Raw genomic sequence first — 20,190 nt, forward strand, 5'->3', positions numbered from 1 at the left:
ATTATTATTATTATTATTATTATTAAAATATCTGTGTTCACAAGTAGAAAATATTTCTTTGAAAGGGAAAGATAATGCATATCATTCAGCCTTCCGTTTAACATTAATGCACAATTTTAATCATATTTCGTTATCGATTATCCAATCGTATCGGGTGACAAAAGAATGAGTCGGATATAAGGGAGTTAAGATAAACGATTTAGGCGGGCCACAAATATGGATTTTTCAAGCGGTACCAATGTTTCGTCAGAGTTGCGGATATTTAGGGGGATAATTCCAAATTATCACATTTCACCATGTTTAACTGACCGTTCCTTTGGAATTTCTGCATTTTTTCAGGAGTCTCTGGCATTGAAATGAGTGTAACAAAGAGGAATCATTTACATATTATACAATGAGACGGTGGGGACAAGGGATTTCTTCAAGTGAAGGAAAAATTATACGATAAAGTATTCTGTATGTTAACTGGCAATGACCTTTAAAAAAATTGATAAAAGTTCAATCGCACCTACACTAATATATATATATATATATATATATATATATATATATATATATATATATATATATATATATATATATATATATATATATATATATATATATATATATATATATATATATATATATATATATATATATATATATATATATATATATATATCCTGAATAGATAATTAGGAAACACTAACATGTAATGATAGGTTATAAATGTATACAAAACAAAAATCTCAACGAAAAATAGTTTTTCATTAATTTTATTATTTCGTCACATTTGAGACAGCGTGTGTGTCTAATAAATACCTGAAACGTAGCACTTACCCAAAAATGTATTAATGTTCTAACATACAAAGTTGTCATCGTTACAAAACATTTGATCGATCGGCAGTAGAAATATTTTAAGCATCGTATCTTTTACAATTCAATCTTATAAAACACCTACACAATCCAACATCTGTTTCATTCAATGCTCAATTAAACATCTATCATTAAAGTTTGCAAAGTTCCTACGAACATCTTATTTAGAAACATGAATGAAACAAAATCATATCTAAAATTGACTAAGATATCATCAAACAAAATATATGGAATGGAAACTCACCACTGCATGCAAAACACATAAAATTCATCGGAGGACCACGAGCTTTCTCACGGAGAAAGTTCTTTCTTATAATATACTCGGATCTACATCACCGAACGGCATTATCAATCAATACTTTCATTGCTTTAGACTACTACACAGCTACATTAACGTTTACCTTCATTATTTTTCCCAGACTTTGTTCAAAGTTTACCTCTCCATCTATTGCAACTGGTGAAAGATCCTGAAAACCAGAGTCAACTATATGGAATCAAAAGTTATTTATATTGATCGATTCTTCCAATGCGAATCCGTACTACTTTTAAAGCCACGGAAACACACAGACGATAAGGTTTCCCAGTAATGGAGATACAGTCTATCCTCCACTTAAAATCAAACTTTGTCCCAAAACCTTTGCATGACTTGAAACTCATGCCTAACACAAAGACCTTGTCACATGAAGAAAGTTGTGCTATTAGCTCCAATATAATTTGTTCTAACCAGACGGTCAGCGACGCTCCATTTCATGCAAAGGTCCACAAATATGTAGTTCATTCCATTCCTATCGAAAGAAATTTTCCCATGCAGTAGGCAAGCATGCCCATACACTCGATGGCTGGAAGCTTCGGGAAGACTCTTGGACAATCGTAGTTGGGTAGAGATGAATATATTATTTTAAAAAGCCGAAGTTTATACAGTGGCTCTGGTCAATTATTTAACGGACACTGCTCTGACAGTGTTTGAAAGGGTTTTATGTTCTGGATACATTCAATATAATTTGGCAAGTGAACAAGACACCTGCCGAAACTTGCCACAACCCCTTGACATGCAGACCTTATAGTTCTAGTTTCTATTAAAAGTATATATCATTAGTAATTCATTGTCCCAGATTGTCTTAACAGTCTCTCCAGCGCTTTAGATCTTTCTTCCTCAGATCTATTTTCAACAAAACATCCCATTCATTCAAATATTCTTAATGTTTTAGTCAAACTGCACCACCATTTGCCACTGTAGCATACTGACATGCTGAAAACGTAGGCTGCCGTCCTGTCATGGAACTGTACCCAAATGCAGTTGAATGATGCTTTGCTTTCAGCCTCAGTGTGGCTATACTGCTAGAACACTGGTCCCTATTAGGGCTGTATATGTATGGAGGGGCCTGCGGAGAGTAGCCGTAAGGGGATGCTGGATTGTTCATGTTAGTTGGGACCGAAGGAACATTGCTGACCATGCTGGAACTTATACTACTCGAGGGAGACGAAAAGCACATCTGTTGGGTAGGCACCACCGATGACAAATGTGGGTTGACGGAATTTAAACCCCATGGGAATGTTTTAGACCCAAGTGGACTAGGTACTTTGGTTGCCCATGTATTGTTGTAGTAGCCGTTGTACAAGCCATCATCAAACGGAGTTTGCATCAATCCTGTAAACTGGGTACCGAATCCAGTTTTGAAAGAGTCCATGTTCCTCTCCCTCTTCCTCCATTTTGCCCTTCTATTCTTGAACCAAACCTGAAACGGAAAACGACATACATGGAATCCATTATTTTAATGAAATGGACATTTATTTATTCCACCATAGTTTTGTTCTAGTGCAACAATGTCGCTTCAGATCATAATGTTTTGGAATGCTTGTTTGAACAGGAATAAGAAAACTGTTCCACGAACTGTTGGTGTATAAACTTGCTAGACTTGCTAACCGTGTAAAGAAGACAATATTTATACCTGCATTTATTTTGCATGAGGGCGTGTTTTTGTCTGTTATTTTGTACCAGTAGTTATCATGCTTTACAAATGATGTGAGAGATTTTGTACATTATTATTAGAACCTTCTCTCTAAAAGATTTATACGACACTGATTGTATCTCGTCCGAATGTTTTCAATTTCATAGACAATAAACGATCAAAACGATTATTTGGGGGTGAGGGGATGGGGTGGGGTAATCGTGGCCTTCGCCTTTGTTCTGCGGTTGTTTTGTGTTAATTCTTTTCTTTCTCATTTATTCGGTATGACGTCCACTGGGAGTGGAGGTTGCCTTTGTTTTACTTGTTTATGTTGAAAATTAAGCTTCGTTCCGTGTAAAAGTAAATGACTCCATTTATACCAGATTTGTTTTCTTGTACGACCTTATCCTCATCATCACCAAAATTAATTTCACACATACACTTTATACAAATCATCGTTGTCATTACATATTGATGATGCTATGAGTGTAGAGAAAAAAGCAGTACTTTTCGCACTGAATATTTAATATGAGTTGCAACGTTTTCTCCTTGAATCGCCTAATTATTTGTTATTAAAGCATTTACACCTGCAAAAGAAGTTTATACAGTTCTTGTGAACATACAAACGTTGTTCAAAATACATTAACAAGCCCTTGTTCAGCGTATGTTGCCAATCACGTATTCAATAAAAACACGATAATAAATCACCTAAGTTCTTCGCCACTAAGTTAATTACTCAATCTTTTGTTATTACGTTTGTCTGCTATTTCACGATAGCTTGTTTTCTTACTTTAATTGTAGCCTAATTTCGTTGCTGGAGTTCTTTTACAGTCCACTTCTTAAACAAAAGGTATGATGTTATCGAGACAGATTCATTTTTGCTGAGGTATTCATAACTTTAACACATGGTCAGAATTTGTGTTGTTTTTGTTGTTTGGGGTTCAACTCTATATTTCGTTTTTCTTATGATAGGCTATACATGGTGACAAGTATAAATGATGACGAAGAAGTGAAAATTCCGGTAAGACGATCTGACCCATATGAAGCTGTCAAGCTTTCTCACATAACCACATTTTGGTTAGCCCGAGACTCGAACCCACTTGGACAAAGGTGAGGTGGCAGTGATCGGCCACCTAGGGCCCCATTATAATGTTGTTTCCGGAAGGTGAAAACGTTCTCTAAGATTTTAACCGTAATCTCGTGGAAGAATCCTCAACGATTGTAACTTGGGTACTATTAAAATTAAACCCCACAGTGTCTGAGGAATGAATACAGCAATTCCTTGATGTGCTTCGCATGGTTCCAAAAACAAAGGATGAACAATTGGTTACTGTAAGAAGTTATAGGGTCATTACCGTGTCAATTACTTCTCAAGTGACCAACTAAACAAGACAATTACCTCGTCAAATGACCGATTAAAGGCGTCTGATTGATTAATAACATGAATGATATCAAACAATTAATTAATAGTTATTCGGCTCTCGTCCTATCTTGTCTTCCTATTGTTTCTAAGATCTACGCGATAAATGTTCATATTATTTTGAAAAGATAAACATTTAAAGAGGTTTTTTCTCAACAGGAAACCTTTGTCATAACTTAGGAAAGGGGATGTGGACGTACTGACTGCAATTTAGCAAGCGTGCCCGAACAAATACAGATATCCTCTTGTTTTATTTAATATTTGTTTAAATGTTCGAAATCGTTTTTTTTTAAATGTCAATGTTACTTAAAGAAATCTAATCTAAACTGTTAGCTTAAAGGCTACATTATTAACGGTAACGTAAGAACAAATCTTTATAATAATGGGTTTAGCATAAGTTTTGAGTGTACAGCACCGCTGCATAATTCTATTTATTTTGGATTACAAGTATGATTTATTGCATGTAACTTACAAATCTTTTTTCACTGTCAGGGGTAACCAGGATTAAAATTTAAGACCAATCTAGCCTAGTCGGATTTTGTATGTTTTGAGTCACTCCAGACAAGGAATTAGCCTATTATCTGGTCATAAATTAGCTTGCTGGGGACCTCAATGAAAGATTTTTTGGGTTCGGAATGGGATTGTTCCACTCGAAACTCTCAATTTACACCACTACAGTACCTTGACTGACTAAATTTAAATCTATTGTCTCTCATGTAGCTTGAAAATGGTCTCCAATTAAACATCAAAAGAGAACCTTAAATAAAGAATACACATATATTGGCTGTCTATTTAAATAATGAACTTAAGTGGATTCGAATAGATTTAATTTCGCTAAACCTATTCTATTACAACCCAGTGTTATTTTATGCACATTTTCTGTGGACATCGTAAGAAAATAGAAACTGGATGAGGATAAGGATAAAATATGTAATATTTTTCTACCATAGAAACATGGAAATCAGGATGTTATAATTATCCTATTCATTAAATTTTCACGTGATATGGAATTTACAAATTAGTATATGGTGAGCATGTCCTTTTTGGTCATTTTGGAGTAGGATCTTAAATAAATTCTATAAAATGTATCACAAGACAATACTCTTTGGCTATCTATCTATCTATCTATCTATATATATATATATATATATATATATATATATATATATATATATATATATATATATATATATAGAGAGAGAGAGAGAGAGAGAGAGAGAGAGAGAGAGAGAGAGAGAGAGAGAGAGAGGCAGGCAAAAAACAGAGTAACACACTAGAGAAAGAAAATATTAGAACTTATTTTTCAAGACAGTTCTGGCCTTTTTCTATCAGCCATTATAAATAGAACTTTCTGTACAACTGTCATATTCATTTTGGTGAAGTTTAGCCTTGATTGACATCAATTTATTAGTTTATTACTTGTATCAAAATGTCTGTAGCACTTTTATCTTCTAGGACTCGACCTTCAACGCACTAACATGTACCAAGAAACACAACCCTTAAGGGAATTAGGGTTTCCATCACATACCTAAAAGACGACTTTTAATATGTACATTTGATGGGTGTGGCCATGTTCAAATTATCGTTATTTCAATGTACCAATGTTTAAAATTATTGAATCAAAGTTTCAGTTTTACTTCTTGTTTTAAGAAACCATTAAAGCAGAACTCTTGGCACCAACAGACGGTTTCAGTCATGTCATCATTCTTTGGAAACAGATGCGCACGTGTATATAATGTTGCAAATGATCTGCAGAAATATGCTTCAAAGCATTACAAACCTGCTTTCTATATTTATGCCTGTAGTATCTGCATACATATCAAAGTCCTTGCGAAAAGGTTACATTCCATCCAATTTCTAAATTAATTAGATTTGCTCGCATCGTGCTGTCTATAATTTAAAGAAACATTTCACTTTTTGCCACAATTTTACCTCTTTATTAATAAAGAATTACCATAGATTTCCGTGGTGACAATGAAATACAATTTCCGTAGTTTCAAAGGAAAAGATGTAACGAAATATATGTCAGACTTAAGTGGGAAATATTGAATCCATTACTTTGGGTGTAACTAATGGAAATACTGTAAATATGCATATAGTAATTTTAAATTTTAAGTATAATAAGAAATTGGAAACTGTTAACGAATGCAAGTTAATATTGGAATCACATCGGTGAGCTTTCCTTTTTGTAATAGTTTCCAGTGGAAGTGAAAGTTCTCTCCTATTAGCAACCGAATTATGTTATTAATAAAAAGAATATTTATTCAGCTTATCATGTATGCTCAACTTGGCTTACTATTATGATGATTTCTATAAGATAAAAAGCCTGACACCCATCTCAAGGAACATCAATCAATACCAAAATTTTAAAAAATAATTTAAATGTTTAATCCCTTCTTCTAATCAGATGTATTTTCGTATTTACATAGAGGAAGGGTTGTTTTTAAATTGCCGCATACTTGTCTGTTAGAATATTTAAATAAAAGACCTTGAAACTGCTCAGAGAAATTATATTTTACATCCTTCGCTTTCTTAAAAACTGTTTCAGTTTTGTATTAGAAGACGTGAGGGTTATTTATAGCAATTATTTTTTACAACTGCAATTTGCTGTCAATTTATATCAAGTATCCTGCTGAATCAGTGAATCTCTGTCAATATCTGCTAAAATTAAAAAGATGAAGTACCTTAAATTGAACAAACTACTTATAGTGTATTTGCTCAAGTGCATGAATTATGTTATATAGCCAAACACCATCTCCTGGTGGAGCCATTCTTTCCGGGCTGGTGCTAAATATACAACCAACGTCTAATTAGAACAATCTGTGTCCGGTCTAGGACAGACATAAAACATGTACCAGGACTGGAACAAATATCATCTCTTCACGCAATAAACTGGACAAATATTGAAATGGGATAAGTTGTAAAATAATATTGTCATATAAAAAAGCGAGGATTGTTCAGTTGTGGTTATCATCGGTTTACAACTAGCCTAATGACTAGGTGTAACGTCAATCATATCGACTACGAACTCTACAACGCTTATTAAGGGTTAATATTACTTTAAACACCAAGCAAATCCTTGGCAAGCTAATCCATTTCAATAAACCATTTTAAATGAGGAATCTGTCTTCAAACATAAGGCACACTATTATGCTGAGGAGAGTTAAATCTGAATTTATAACCACAGAGCATGTTGTTAAAATGAAAGTTAAAGTGTCCTACAAGAAACGCCTAGACTTTACATTAAACATTTCCGCCGTAAAGTAGTTTACTTGCGGTTACATCGTTAGTATATGACATCTGACGATCCTTTGAAAAGATAATAATATGTTGTTTTCAGAAATATAAAATTTTAACTGAATCTTATCCCGAACATAATCTCTTGCCGTCTTCAGTACATCCTTTAATCGTAGAAGGGGAAATCACTTTATGAAGAATCGTTCCCAAATGTATAAATTGCCATTCGAATGGTGTAATAACTTTCCAGAATGCGAAAAGGTTCGTTTACATATTCATATAATGTCCTTTATCAAAGGTTCAGCCAAACTAAACGATAGATCCTTTGCTTGTAGCATAATAGTAGTATTAGTGTATTAGTAGTAGTAGTGGTACTAGTACTAGTAGTAGTAGTTGTAGAGACAGAAAGACAGAATAAGAATAATAAACAATCCTTACCCTGACTCTAGCCTCTGTAAGATTTGTCCAGGCGGCAATTTCCTCTCTTGTCGCCATGTCTGGGTATCTGTTTCTGGCAAATGTCGCCTCTAACTCTTGCAACTGTTGGCTGGTAAAATGCGTTCGCTGGCGTCGTTGGCGCTTTTTCTTTTTGTCGTCATCTGACGCACTGTCATCTGCTTTTGATTTTATGTCTGGTGACTCTGAAAAGGAAAATAAGAAATTGTTTAAAATCGGACAGAAAAATACATGGACGATGATACGATACATGAGATATGTTGCATCTAAAAATAAAGTAAATGACGCTAGAAACAAAAAGGAAGTCCAACAAAACTAAATAAGCGAAAATGTGTGCAAATGGAAACTTGAAAACCATCAACTAATTAATAAAACAAATCACGGTGAAACATACAATTAAATAAATGAGTACTCAGTGCGTACACTGATCGAGATAAATTACTTCACAATAAAAGTAATACAACAGATGAACAAGAAAAATGAATGCTTTCAATAATTGAATTATAATAAAACATGCAGTAGAGGAATGACAAATTAAACAAACATCATCTCAGATTTAATAAAGGTTTTCTATGGATTTATGTGCAATGTCCAAATATTATATGTTCGCTTAATTTGATAGTTATTTATTTTATACTTTTCTGTTAAGTTTTGAAGTGCTGAACGTATTTAATATCACATTTCAGTAAAAGCGTAGAAATCATTTTCGTCTGAACGATATAACATAGATGAAAACTTATTTCGAATGCACTTCGAAGTTCAACATTTAACAGGTTTATTGTCTATGCTACTTAAACACCGCGCAAGAACTATCACAGTTGTAAGACTCAACCCGTTAACCAATACTATTGTCATTTCTGTATGGATGTTTCAAATACGTGAAGCTGGTTTCAGGTTGAATTTTGCCTTCCAAATAATGTTTCACGCTGAATTTTCTCTCCGAATAAAGCTTCAGGCTTAATTTTGCTCTTCCAATAAAGCTTCGGGTTAAATTTTGCTCTCCAAATAATGTGTCAGGTTGAATTTGCCCTCTAAATAATGTTTCTGGTTGAATTTTGCCCTCCAAAAGATGCAGCAATGTAGTATACGGTCACGGTTTAAAATCATTCCTTACTTTATTGATGTGGTTGTATGTGGGCTTTTTCATCTATCAAATTCAGGGGTGAGCTTATATATTTTGCTTCAAGATTTCAAAACAACTACACTATAAAGTAAAAAGCAGACAAAAATGTACAGATCGATTAATGGATAGATGGATAGGTAGATAGTTATTTTGACTCAAAAATCATATACATTTGAAATTCTGATAATAAGTTTTCGGGGGAGTTGTTTGCTTTTATGTGAAGTGGGAGGTGGGGTTGGGTTGATATCATGGCTTAAATTTTCTTGTAGCTTCCAAATTTCTGCTTATTGCTAATTCTATTCCATAGAGAAATTCATTGTTACTTAGAAACTCGAACAGCCTCTAGAAATTATGTTCGATCATTATTCGCTACTATTGCTGAGGAAACAAATGCATAAACAACATAACTCTCAAACAATATAGAATTCATGAATGAACATTTTGAATGCATGTACTGTATCCTATTTTACGGCACTCTCCGCCATTTAACTTCTTACGCAACAACGACGATGCCACCTATACATTTGCTGCTGCAAAACACCTATATATTTATTGCTGAGAACCCAGCCTTTGCTAAGTGCTTTGGCATAGTTTATTGCTTCAACTTCGAGCGGCAAGTTCACAGATAAAGATAACCCCGTTGACCCATAACAATTCGTAACCTAACAATAATGGCGGACGAACGTGGTTGGAAGAGCTAACAAAAGAAATTTTTAAAGGCATGTAACATCTATCGCATTTTTTGACATGTTCGAACAAAGTACTTGTATATTTATTGGTATCTAGGGAGTACAAATGTACATGCAGACAAACAATCATGATGACACTTAAGTAATTCAAGTCTCTTCTGGAGGAGATAATGTTGTGCGTGCAACATTTGTGTGTGTGTGTGTGTCTGTGTGGGGGGGTGCGTGCGTGCGTGCGTGCGTGTGCGTGTGTGTGTGTGCGTGTGTGAAAGAAAGAAAGAAAGAAAGAAAGAAAGAAAGAAAGAAAGAAAGAAAGAAAAAGAAAAGACGGGTGGTTAATGGTTGATGAAACAAGTCTAATATCAGATGTCGAAAATGGATGTTCATTATTGAAAACAAGTATGAGTATTTATTTCATACATTTCGTTTTCCTAATTGTATGGAAATGTGACGTCATAAATCTATTCATCAGTCAATGTAGAATTTTAAAAAAAAAACACAGCAGAGCATTGCGTCATTAAACTATAATGTTTCGAATGCAAAATCACATATTGTTTGTGGGTTTTAATGATGTATTTTAGTCATTACTCGTGAATTATCCCAAATGTTGGTTCATACTATTTATTATCATGATGTAATGCATTTACTTCGATGTGTAAACTTTGTGTAAACACATTTACAATAAATTATGAACTTCGTGTACACGCATTTACTTTGAAGTGTAAACTTTGTATACACACATTTACAATGAATTATGAACTTATTGTACATGCATTTACTTTGACGCGTAAGCTTTGTGCACACACATTTACAATGAATTATGAACTTCGTGTACATGCATTACTTTGAAGTGTAAACGTTTCGTACACACACTTAAAATGATTTATGAAATTCGTGTACACGCATTTACTTTTAAGTGTAAACTTTGTGCACACACATTTGCAATGAGTTATGAACATGCATTACTTTGAAGTGTAAACTTTTTGTACACACGCTTAAAATGAATTATGAAATTCGTGTACACGCATTTACTTTTAAGCGTAAACTTTGTGTACACACATTTACAATGAATTACGAATTCGTGTACATGCATCTACGATACAATATAACTTCTTGTACATACATTTACAATGATGCGTGAAGCATGATGTCTGTTTCATCAACGTAACTTTCTGTCGGGTTTTCTTTCCATGCATACTAATTACGAGTACAATGGATGATTTTTTTGAATATACTTATCATTAATGCATAAGAGAAATAAAAATATATGTCTTCGTAAATTTTTCGTTTCTCGATTCAAGATTGTGCGATCAAATCAAACTTGACAGTCATGCAAGAGAAAAGATTACAAGCGTGATAAAATTGTTACAGTTGTAAGTGATCAAGATCGTAAATATATGGGACTGTAGCGTTATACCTCTGAAAAATTATGGAAGAAGAAAATGTTGATATTTTCAATCACTCTTCAAACGTAAAATTTTAAATAGTGCTGTGATATATAATGCCAATCCTAATATGTAAATTTTAAAGTGAAGAGTCAAGCTTGAATGGATGTATTTGTCTTTTATAAGATATACCTAACTCGGGTGAATTTAAAGGATAATACTAAAGCAATGACGCTGCTTATGCTATGTTCATTATAATATAATCTTTTCGATTTTATATTAACTCTTGAAATTAGCTTATCCCCTTTATTTTAGTGTCATTTACATTTATTAGTATTTTATTTTATTTCATTTCAACACCTTAACTCATGCGGTTTAATTTGTTTGATTCACCGTATTGTACTATTTATTTCATACCAATATAAATTCAAAATATGTTATTCTGTTCCATTCAGTTCAATTTAATTTCACAACTATCTTACTTTTCTTTCTTTTCAAGTTTTTATGACCATGATTTCCTGCGCTCGTTGTCCAAGTTTGTTTTCAATTATATTTGTTTTAATGTTCTAGTTATACACGAAGTTTTGGCGTCATAATTAATTCACAATAAACAAATCTCAACGGAAAAGTATACCCATTAATTATACACAGTAATTTCATTACAGATCTTCACATTTGCCTAACTTTTTTTTCTTCACTTTTCGGCCCACTAATTGCAAATCAAAACTAAAACGGAAATATACGACGCTCAAATATTTTGTTATCTTACTATTATTATGTTGTCTTACTATTTCTTCATCAGTGATATGCATTAAAACCTTATAGACTTAAACGTTATCTCATATCATTAAAAAAATTTTAATTCCTATTTAAATACAAGTTGGTGAATGTATTTACTAATGACCATTTTCTTTATATAAAAATATTTTCTTTTGCCTTACATTAGCCATGGTTTATTCTTTCTCATTATAAAAATATCCAACGTATAAAAGATTCAAATAAATCTCGATAGGCTAATATTGCACAATTTTGCGAAAAATTACTTTGTCTCTCCTTTGAATAAATAAAATCCTACAAAATTGCTATTGAAACAAAAATTAACAGACCATTCTTCAAACAAAATCGTACTCACTATGCTATACATATAGATAGATATTTGATGAAACTGTATGCACATAATTTTTAATTAAAATAAAAGTATAAAGAAATATTTCGGTTTTGTTTGGTAACGCTATTCTCTGGAATTTAACAACATATTTTTCATTTGTGTATTTATGTAATATTAGCTAGATACTGGTATAGAAAATTCGATCGTTTAATTTTGCTATATTTAAGGTAATAAAGTGTATGTGATGAAACTTTATGCACATAAACTTTAATTCAAAATAAAGAATAAAGAATTATTTTCTTTTTGGTATCGCTATTCTCTATAATTTAAAAACATATTTTTCATGTATGTACATATGTAATATTAGCTATATACTGGTATAGAAATTTAGATCGTTTAATTTTGCTATATTTAAAGTAATAAAGTATATGAGAATTTTACTCTGTGAATTATTTTAATGCACAGAGATCGTGCTATTGATAAATTCATTACGTACAAGTAAACGATGAAAAAGGGACGCATTTGACTGAAATTGTTTTGTATAATTCAATGACTCAAGTATGTGCCTTTTTAATTCTACTGATTTGTCAAAAGATACTGAATGCCAATACATTTCATGAAGCTTTGAGACAAAAACAGTCGGCCACGAGGGAAACGGTAATTCCCAGACCACGTATGTTCCATTTTCTTTTAAAGTTTCCAAATAACACGAAATTCAAAAATGACCTGCAGAGAATTATAAATATAAAATTAATTAGAAACTCTTAAATTAATTGTTGGCTTGTTTATTATGGAGACAAACTATTACGTTTTCTTGGTGCCCAGAAAACTCTTGAAACGAAGTCGTGAAGTAAAGAACGGCGCCAAGATGGAGTTCCAACTAAGAAATTCTCAAGAGCATGCTGTGAGTTACGTACGACACCCACTGAGTTTTTGATGGGATAATAATTCAAGAAGAGAGTGAGAACCTGCAAAATTTTCATATTTAATTCCCCACTTGATATATAATAATTTACAAAGTGTCCCATTATGCAAATCAAAAGAGACATATGAAAATCGAAAGAAGTGTAAGGCAACAACTTTAAATATGGTAAGAGGCACTGGCGTAAAAAAGATGCAAGGACTAAATAAATGGCAATAAATGACTACTTGCTGGAGGTATCTCTCATTCTTATTAGATTTGACAGTACTCGCTTACCTGAGATTAACAGGCAGAAGATTATAACAAAGGGATGGAATAGTCAAGCAATGTCTTCTTTCAATTAACATGTTTTTACAACAATACCTGTATCAAGATTGCTTATATATATATATATATATATATATATATATATATATATATATATATATATATATATATATATATATATATATATATATATATATATATATATATATATATATATATATATATATATATATATATATATATATATATATATATATATATATATATATATATATATATATATATATATATATATATATATATATATATATATATATATATATATATATATATATATATATATATATACTCTGTTATAAACGTGTGTAAAGGTATGCAGTTTATTAATATAAGTCATAAGAGTTTATTCTATGAAGATTAGTGTATGAAAATAACATAATATTGGCAAACTTATTAGTAGATTTTTTTCTCTTTTGCCTCAACATGCATATTAGCTGACATATATGTTGCAGTTGGCAATTGCAAATTTGTTTAAATGCATTACAAGTGCATGCATAATTGAGACTGACAAATACGTGTCATTACGAAATAACCGGAAATATAAGCCGGATAAACAGTACTGTCAACTATACATATCAGAAACAAAAATGAATCTCGAGTTGCGTTTCGCTCTATCGATAAGTGATAGCTTTTACTAACCTTTGTGTTTAATATTTTATCACCATCGACACTAAGTATCTCTTGATGCCAAAAAAATAGCTGTTTTGTCATGTAAAGAAGCTCTGACAAGATTGTTGTGTATGGATTGGACTCCATTACATTACTGACTAGAGGGAATTAAGTTCTATCAAGTGGTATAGTACCTATGTATGCATTTTTAGGTAAATTATTTGTACGAATATGACACGAATATCGTTTGCGACATGTTGAAAAAGTGCAGATATCTGTTTGTTTAAGAATAAAGTGCAGAAGGTACAGTTTGCATGAATGTTTAAAATGAAAGAATGAATTAAAATTAACGAATCAGTCAATCAATTAGTTACTCAATCACGGTTTAAATTAAATTAAATAAATAAATAAATAAATAAATAAATAAATAAATAAATAAATAAATAAATAAATAAATAAGAGCTAGAAGGAGTAGTTAAAGAGAAATCATCCATTTAATACTTCTACTCCATGTTTGACTTGTGCTACTGATTTTATGATTTATTATTATTATTATTATTATTATTATTGTTTATTATTATTATTACTACTGATGCTGCTGCTGCTGTTACTACTACTACTACAAAAGCCATTTAGGTTATTATCCACTTCAGTCAGTAAGCATGCATATTCAACAAGAAAAGGGATAATATGTGGGAACGTGGAGATCTTTACCTAGTATGAAAACATCGGTAAAAGAAATAAACTAATATTCACATTTAGGACATGCAAATATATCTTTGAAATAGTACGGTATTTTAAAAATATTGGCATACAAATTAATATTAGTTTAGATATTAAATTCATGATGAAACTATAAACATTTCTTTTTTAAGGTACAATTTTTAGATATATATATATATTCCACATATATGCTAATTCTTCCCCTTTTGCGAATACACAATTATTACTAAAAATACAACTGATTTTATCGTTTCCTAGTTTATCTCGTCTACAAATTGAAACATTATCTTAAGAGAGTAATTTACTTTGCTGAAAAGTTTACCGCATTTTCATGTATTACTTTCCTATAAGTCAAAATTATCCGTACATGAAATAGTATTAAAATGTTAGAACTGGCACATGGAATTGATTTGGTGGAATAAATTCATATTATGTTTGCTGACGAGACATTAGTTTCATTTTTTTATTTTTTTTAAATATCAGATAACTCTGACATGAATTTCGCCCCAAAAATTAAAATCACTACATTTGGCAAAATCTAACTTATTTGTTGCTTCTTATAAAAATCGATCGCTTTAATAGCGTTGTTTCACACTGATATCTGCAGTTCTTTTAGTACCATTATTGGTCAGTCCTGCGTTTAAATATAAACGTGGCGAGTAATTTAGGAGTTCAAGCGTATGGCTTTGTCCAATTTATATATAGTGCTGATCATTTAAAGAGCCAGGTTGAAAATAATTACACTGATGCCTTTGCCTTAACGTGAGTTACCATAAATACAATTAACGTGTCCTTTTACATCACACGAAAGTTTTCTCAAACCTCCAATCCATATGTAAGAGTGTATTGTGAAAAAAGTATTTTACTGAATAAAGAAACAACAAATGGATAATGACATTTTTGTGAATCTATCTGAAACGATAAATAGTCCAAACTCTAAATGTAAATGAAAGACCCAGTGTGAGTAATTTAATTTCCAGTGTATTCATATCTTGCAAATTGATGTGTGAAATAATAATCAGTTCCGTATATTGTTTGCAAATAATTGATGATTTACCTGTATACAATAATAAAAGAAGATACATTTTAGATGATATTTTCTCAATTCTTATCTGATCTCACCTGTTATTTTGTCAGATGGTGAGTCGCTGGAAGTTACAGCAATGCTGGAACTGATAGAGTTCGTTGGGAGGACTTGGTCCTGGGAACCAGAGGGGGTATTTTCCAGATGCATGGTACCGACAACGGAGGAGTGCGAAGTGTTACAAGTTCCGACAAATTCTTCTAGACACAGCGTATCATTTAACGTGTCCATCTATGTTCCGTTAGACCTCAGAATGAGATCCAGAATTAAGAACCATTAGCCAAGTCAATCGGAACATATGAGATAAATTTTCTTGAGAATCAAAGTTCAGCTAGCTGGCGATTAAATTGGATAAATAAGCAGGCAGGTAGGTTACATAAATCCAACGGAGCCCGATATACGTTCACTTGTTCCTAGCTGTCGAGTCACAGAAGCGAGTGGCACTTTGGTAAAATCTCCTTATGCTTGGAATACAATTATGAAAATGTACATTAACTGGATGAGAGTAGCCTTTTACTTCAAGCTCTGTTTGTATGAGGCTTAATGCATGAGCTCTTCAATACCAATCAACATTTTATGAAGACATTTTGCGACAACTTCGTATTTGAGCATGATCTTTGCGTGACGTCATACAAAAGGTGTTTATTTCTGCGATAGCTACTGGAGAGCTATTGGATCGACAGGGCTTCTGATTGGCTAATCGCTTTATCTCTTCACGAGTGACATGGCTATTTGCATAAACCAGACAAGCCGTGCAATTCCGGTCTAATTCGCCACAACTAGCACTTGATCCGTCTCTAATACTTCCACCTTACGTTTAATTGTGGTAAATCAAGTAGCCACGAGGCAAATCACTCCTCAAGTATTATTTTCAATAACGTGGAGCTTACAATTTGAGGGAAAACATAGTCCTATCGTATTAAAGCTGATTTAACTTGGATTTTACATAAACTTCGAAACATTAAACACTGAGTCAAAAGTTAAGGTATCTTTTGTAAATTTTTAGTATGTTCAGTCATAGGATTTAAAGAGATGCGATACAACTAATAGGGATTAAATAAAATCGATTAACAATAAGCTTTTGTATTATCCATATAAAATGAGTGGAAAACATTTTGAAGTAAACGAAATTTACTTTCAAAAGCAATTGTGGATAAATAACATATTTCAAATAAAAATGAATCGTTGAAAAATAAGTTAATTAACTTATGTTTTTGTCGAATTATTTAAAAGCAGTGCATGAAATGACTCTTTTAATTGAAACTGAAAAGTCGCAAGAATTATCCAGCATGCATACATGCGTACATACGCATGCACATGCATGTATGCATGAACGCACGTACTCACACACACACACACACACACATACATACATACATACATACATACATAATACATACATACATACGTTCATGCACGCATAAGTGCTGAGCATGGGTGATCGCGATCTTTCACGTCAAGTAATACGCATTATTTATTTTCTATTTTTATATAAATATAATGTTGAGAAACTGAGATCAAAATATAATTTTAAAATATCAATACATCGATTGAATACAATGTTGTTATTTGTGCTGCTTCACATGCAACGGTTAAAGAAAATTGTATATCTGTTTGGTCAAAGTGAAAATTTTGTCGCTGATTAAAATATTAATATTCTCTCTCTCTCTCTCTCTCTCTCTCTCTCTCTCTCTCTCTCTCTCTATATATATATATATATATATATATATATATATATATATATATATATATATATATATATATATATATATATATATATATATATATATATATATATATATATAATAGTTATTCCCCATATGATTTGCTATATATATCTACAGCTATTGTAACACATAGACATGGGAGCTACGTTTCAAAAGACGTCTTTTCTTTACTAGGACAATGGATCGTTGTGCAATTTCGATATTATTTATTGCTAACGAGAAGAAACAGATTACTGAGTTTATACCAAAGTTAAATGTTCAAATATATCGTTTAAAATCACTGTCAATTAAATATTTACTCAATAATTTTCCAAAATTATTTTTTATTGCAGTACACATTATATCATTGATCTGAAGTCAAATATTAAAGATATGATAATACAATATTTCTCACGCCAACATCACAGAACCGTCTTTCAGTCTGGACAAAAGAATTTCTTACAGAATTTCTCAAAGTTTTAGAATTGTAAAAATAAATGCACATGTAATTCACCTTGGGGAAAACTAATGAAGAAAAAAAGAACTTGATATAGTCGGTATACTTTGGATCAAATTCTTCATGTCTAAATCGTGTATGCTTTTTAAATTTCAGTACTCAATTTTCCAAAGAATAGTAAATTATTCTTATATAAAAAATATGTCACGAAAGCCAATCAGAAATTATACGGTTTCTTCAAATCAATTAAGACAACTATCTTCTGTTCTTTTAATTTTTCTTGAATTTCGTGATATAAACTGGATAACGTTTTGTAAATATTAGTATAAAAATACTTAAAGAATAATATTACTGGTGATATTTTTGCAGTGGAACACAGGTGAGATTTACACACAAAAAATCATTATGACATCTAAATATGATTAGTTCAGTTTTTGGGCTATTTCCTTTCCATGGATAATAAAGTGTCCATCAACAATTTGCGCTCAATTTTTATTTCATTAAAATCATCACTCAATCATTCTTTTTAATCTTTCTTAAGTGTATATCGCACCTGTAAACTGCTTTCCATTTAAAAAGAATTGATCCACCAGTCACCTACCCCTCATAAAAGTTAGAAAACTGTTTTGTCATTGCTTAATTCCGGTAAAGTACCAATGTGTCAAGGGCTACATATCAGATTTGAATCTAAAACTCTCAACACTGTAGACTTTGCTAGACTGTCTCTTTCTCGAGGGGCAGTAGGAAACAGTAACAGGCAGATATTGAAAAGGCGATAAACCTATTGTTTTTCTTTTCAAATGTTTAAAAATAATCTAGATCCACTTAGCTCTGAAACAAAACAAAAACCCAGTTCTCGTCTACCGATGAATTGGCCTATCACTATAAGCACTTGACCCGCGAGCGGTGCCTTTGAGGGTTTTCTATGGGATTTACAGACGTGCTAGGGGTAGGTTATTGACAACAGTCTTAATAGCTTGTGCCAGACGTCCTAATTGCAGTTAGAAATCCGGTAGCCTCGCAATGAAATTGTTCATGGCAGGGTAATGCTGTTAAGTCAGTAGGTTTCAGGGCAGTGCTCCGATCCCGGCACGCTCCGTCTCTTTGCGATCGAGGACAGGCATGATAGTGAGTGAGCTAACGGACTCGTAAACATACACATGTACACATAAGCAATACACATTGAGCCTTAAATCACCCCAGGTTTAATATGATTTTCATTCCAGCGCCAAGTCCTTTAGGTCTATCGTGGCTACCGAGAATAAATTGGGAAAAAATGCTTTCATATTAGTCAGTCTTGGAACATTATTGGACAAATTATCATTTGTATTTGCATACGGATTATGCTCGTATTTATATATTTTGACATGCTGTAATGTCAAATAATAGATTACCGCCAATCTTATTATCAGTCTATTAAATGGGAACACACGCCATAATCCTCATCAAAATTATTCATACTTCATGTGGACATTGCTATATTTTATAATGGACTCGAGACAGTGGTACTGACCACCTTAACTATGTTCTCCAAAAGAGACATAACTGGATATCTTCATAAACTCTAAGTTCGAGGACACACACACACGCGCGCGCGCGCGCACACCCACACTATCTCTCTCTCTCTCTCTCTCTCTCTCTCTCTCTCTATATATATATATATATATATAATAAATCATATGGGGAATAGCTATCTTTTCAAGTGCAGTGGATCCAGCAATGAGATCGCTTGTGTCAGGGAATGATTAAGATAGATGCAATAACCTGACCACGAACAGTGCAAAACTCATTTCCGACTTGTCTGAGTGCTTTCGACTCCGAGTCTTTTGAGAGGCAAACACAAACCAGAGACAAGACAAACAATAGACACGCAAAAAACCGTAGAAATTATGAAAGTTTACATAACTATTTCTACTGGAATCAAACCTTGAAATTTTTTAATTTTTTTATTGACTGGCATCTGTTTGACTCATAATGTTGTGTATTTATTTTACAGACCTTCAGCTATCTATATCACCACCTGTTTCTTATGTTTTTAATTGTTTCAACAGTAATTACAACAAAATGGAAAACTAGCTCCATCTAAGTGTGAGTGTGAGCGTGTGTGTGTGTGTGTGTGTGTGTGTGTGTGTGTGTGTGT

At 32.3% G+C, this 20,190-nt stretch overlaps 1 protein-coding gene across 2 annotated transcripts in view; it reads right to left on the reverse strand.

Annotated features, from left to right (window-relative positions):
- Positions 1 to 742: 742 nt before the first annotated feature.
- LOC149803370 (pituitary homeobox x-like) overlaps positions 743 to 20,190 on the reverse strand; it is a 60,625-nt gene continuing 41,177 nt past the window's right edge. The window contains exons 1-3 of one of the 2 annotated variants that reach the window (XM_089953081.1): positions 15,926 to 16,475; positions 7,903 to 8,105; positions 743 to 2,594 (exon numbers count right to left, since the gene is read on the reverse strand). In XM_089953081.1, coding sequence (XP_089809207.1) covers positions 2,067 to 2,594; positions 7,903 to 8,105; positions 15,926 to 16,118 — 924 coding nt within the window. In that variant the 5' untranslated portion in view covers positions 16,119 to 16,475 and the 3' untranslated portion in view covers positions 743 to 2,066. Of the gene's footprint in view, positions 2,595 to 7,902; positions 8,106 to 15,925; positions 16,476 to 20,190 lie in introns of those variants that run through there. The other variant, XM_089953082.1, reaches the window with a different exon arrangement.

The sequence above is a fragment of the Sinohyriopsis cumingii genome, chromosome 3 (assembly GCF_028554795.1).
Source record: "Sinohyriopsis cumingii isolate HCF-2022 chromosome 3, ASM2855479v2, whole genome shotgun sequence".
NCBI lineage: Eukaryota > Metazoa > Mollusca > Bivalvia > Unionida > Unionidae > Sinohyriopsis > Sinohyriopsis cumingii.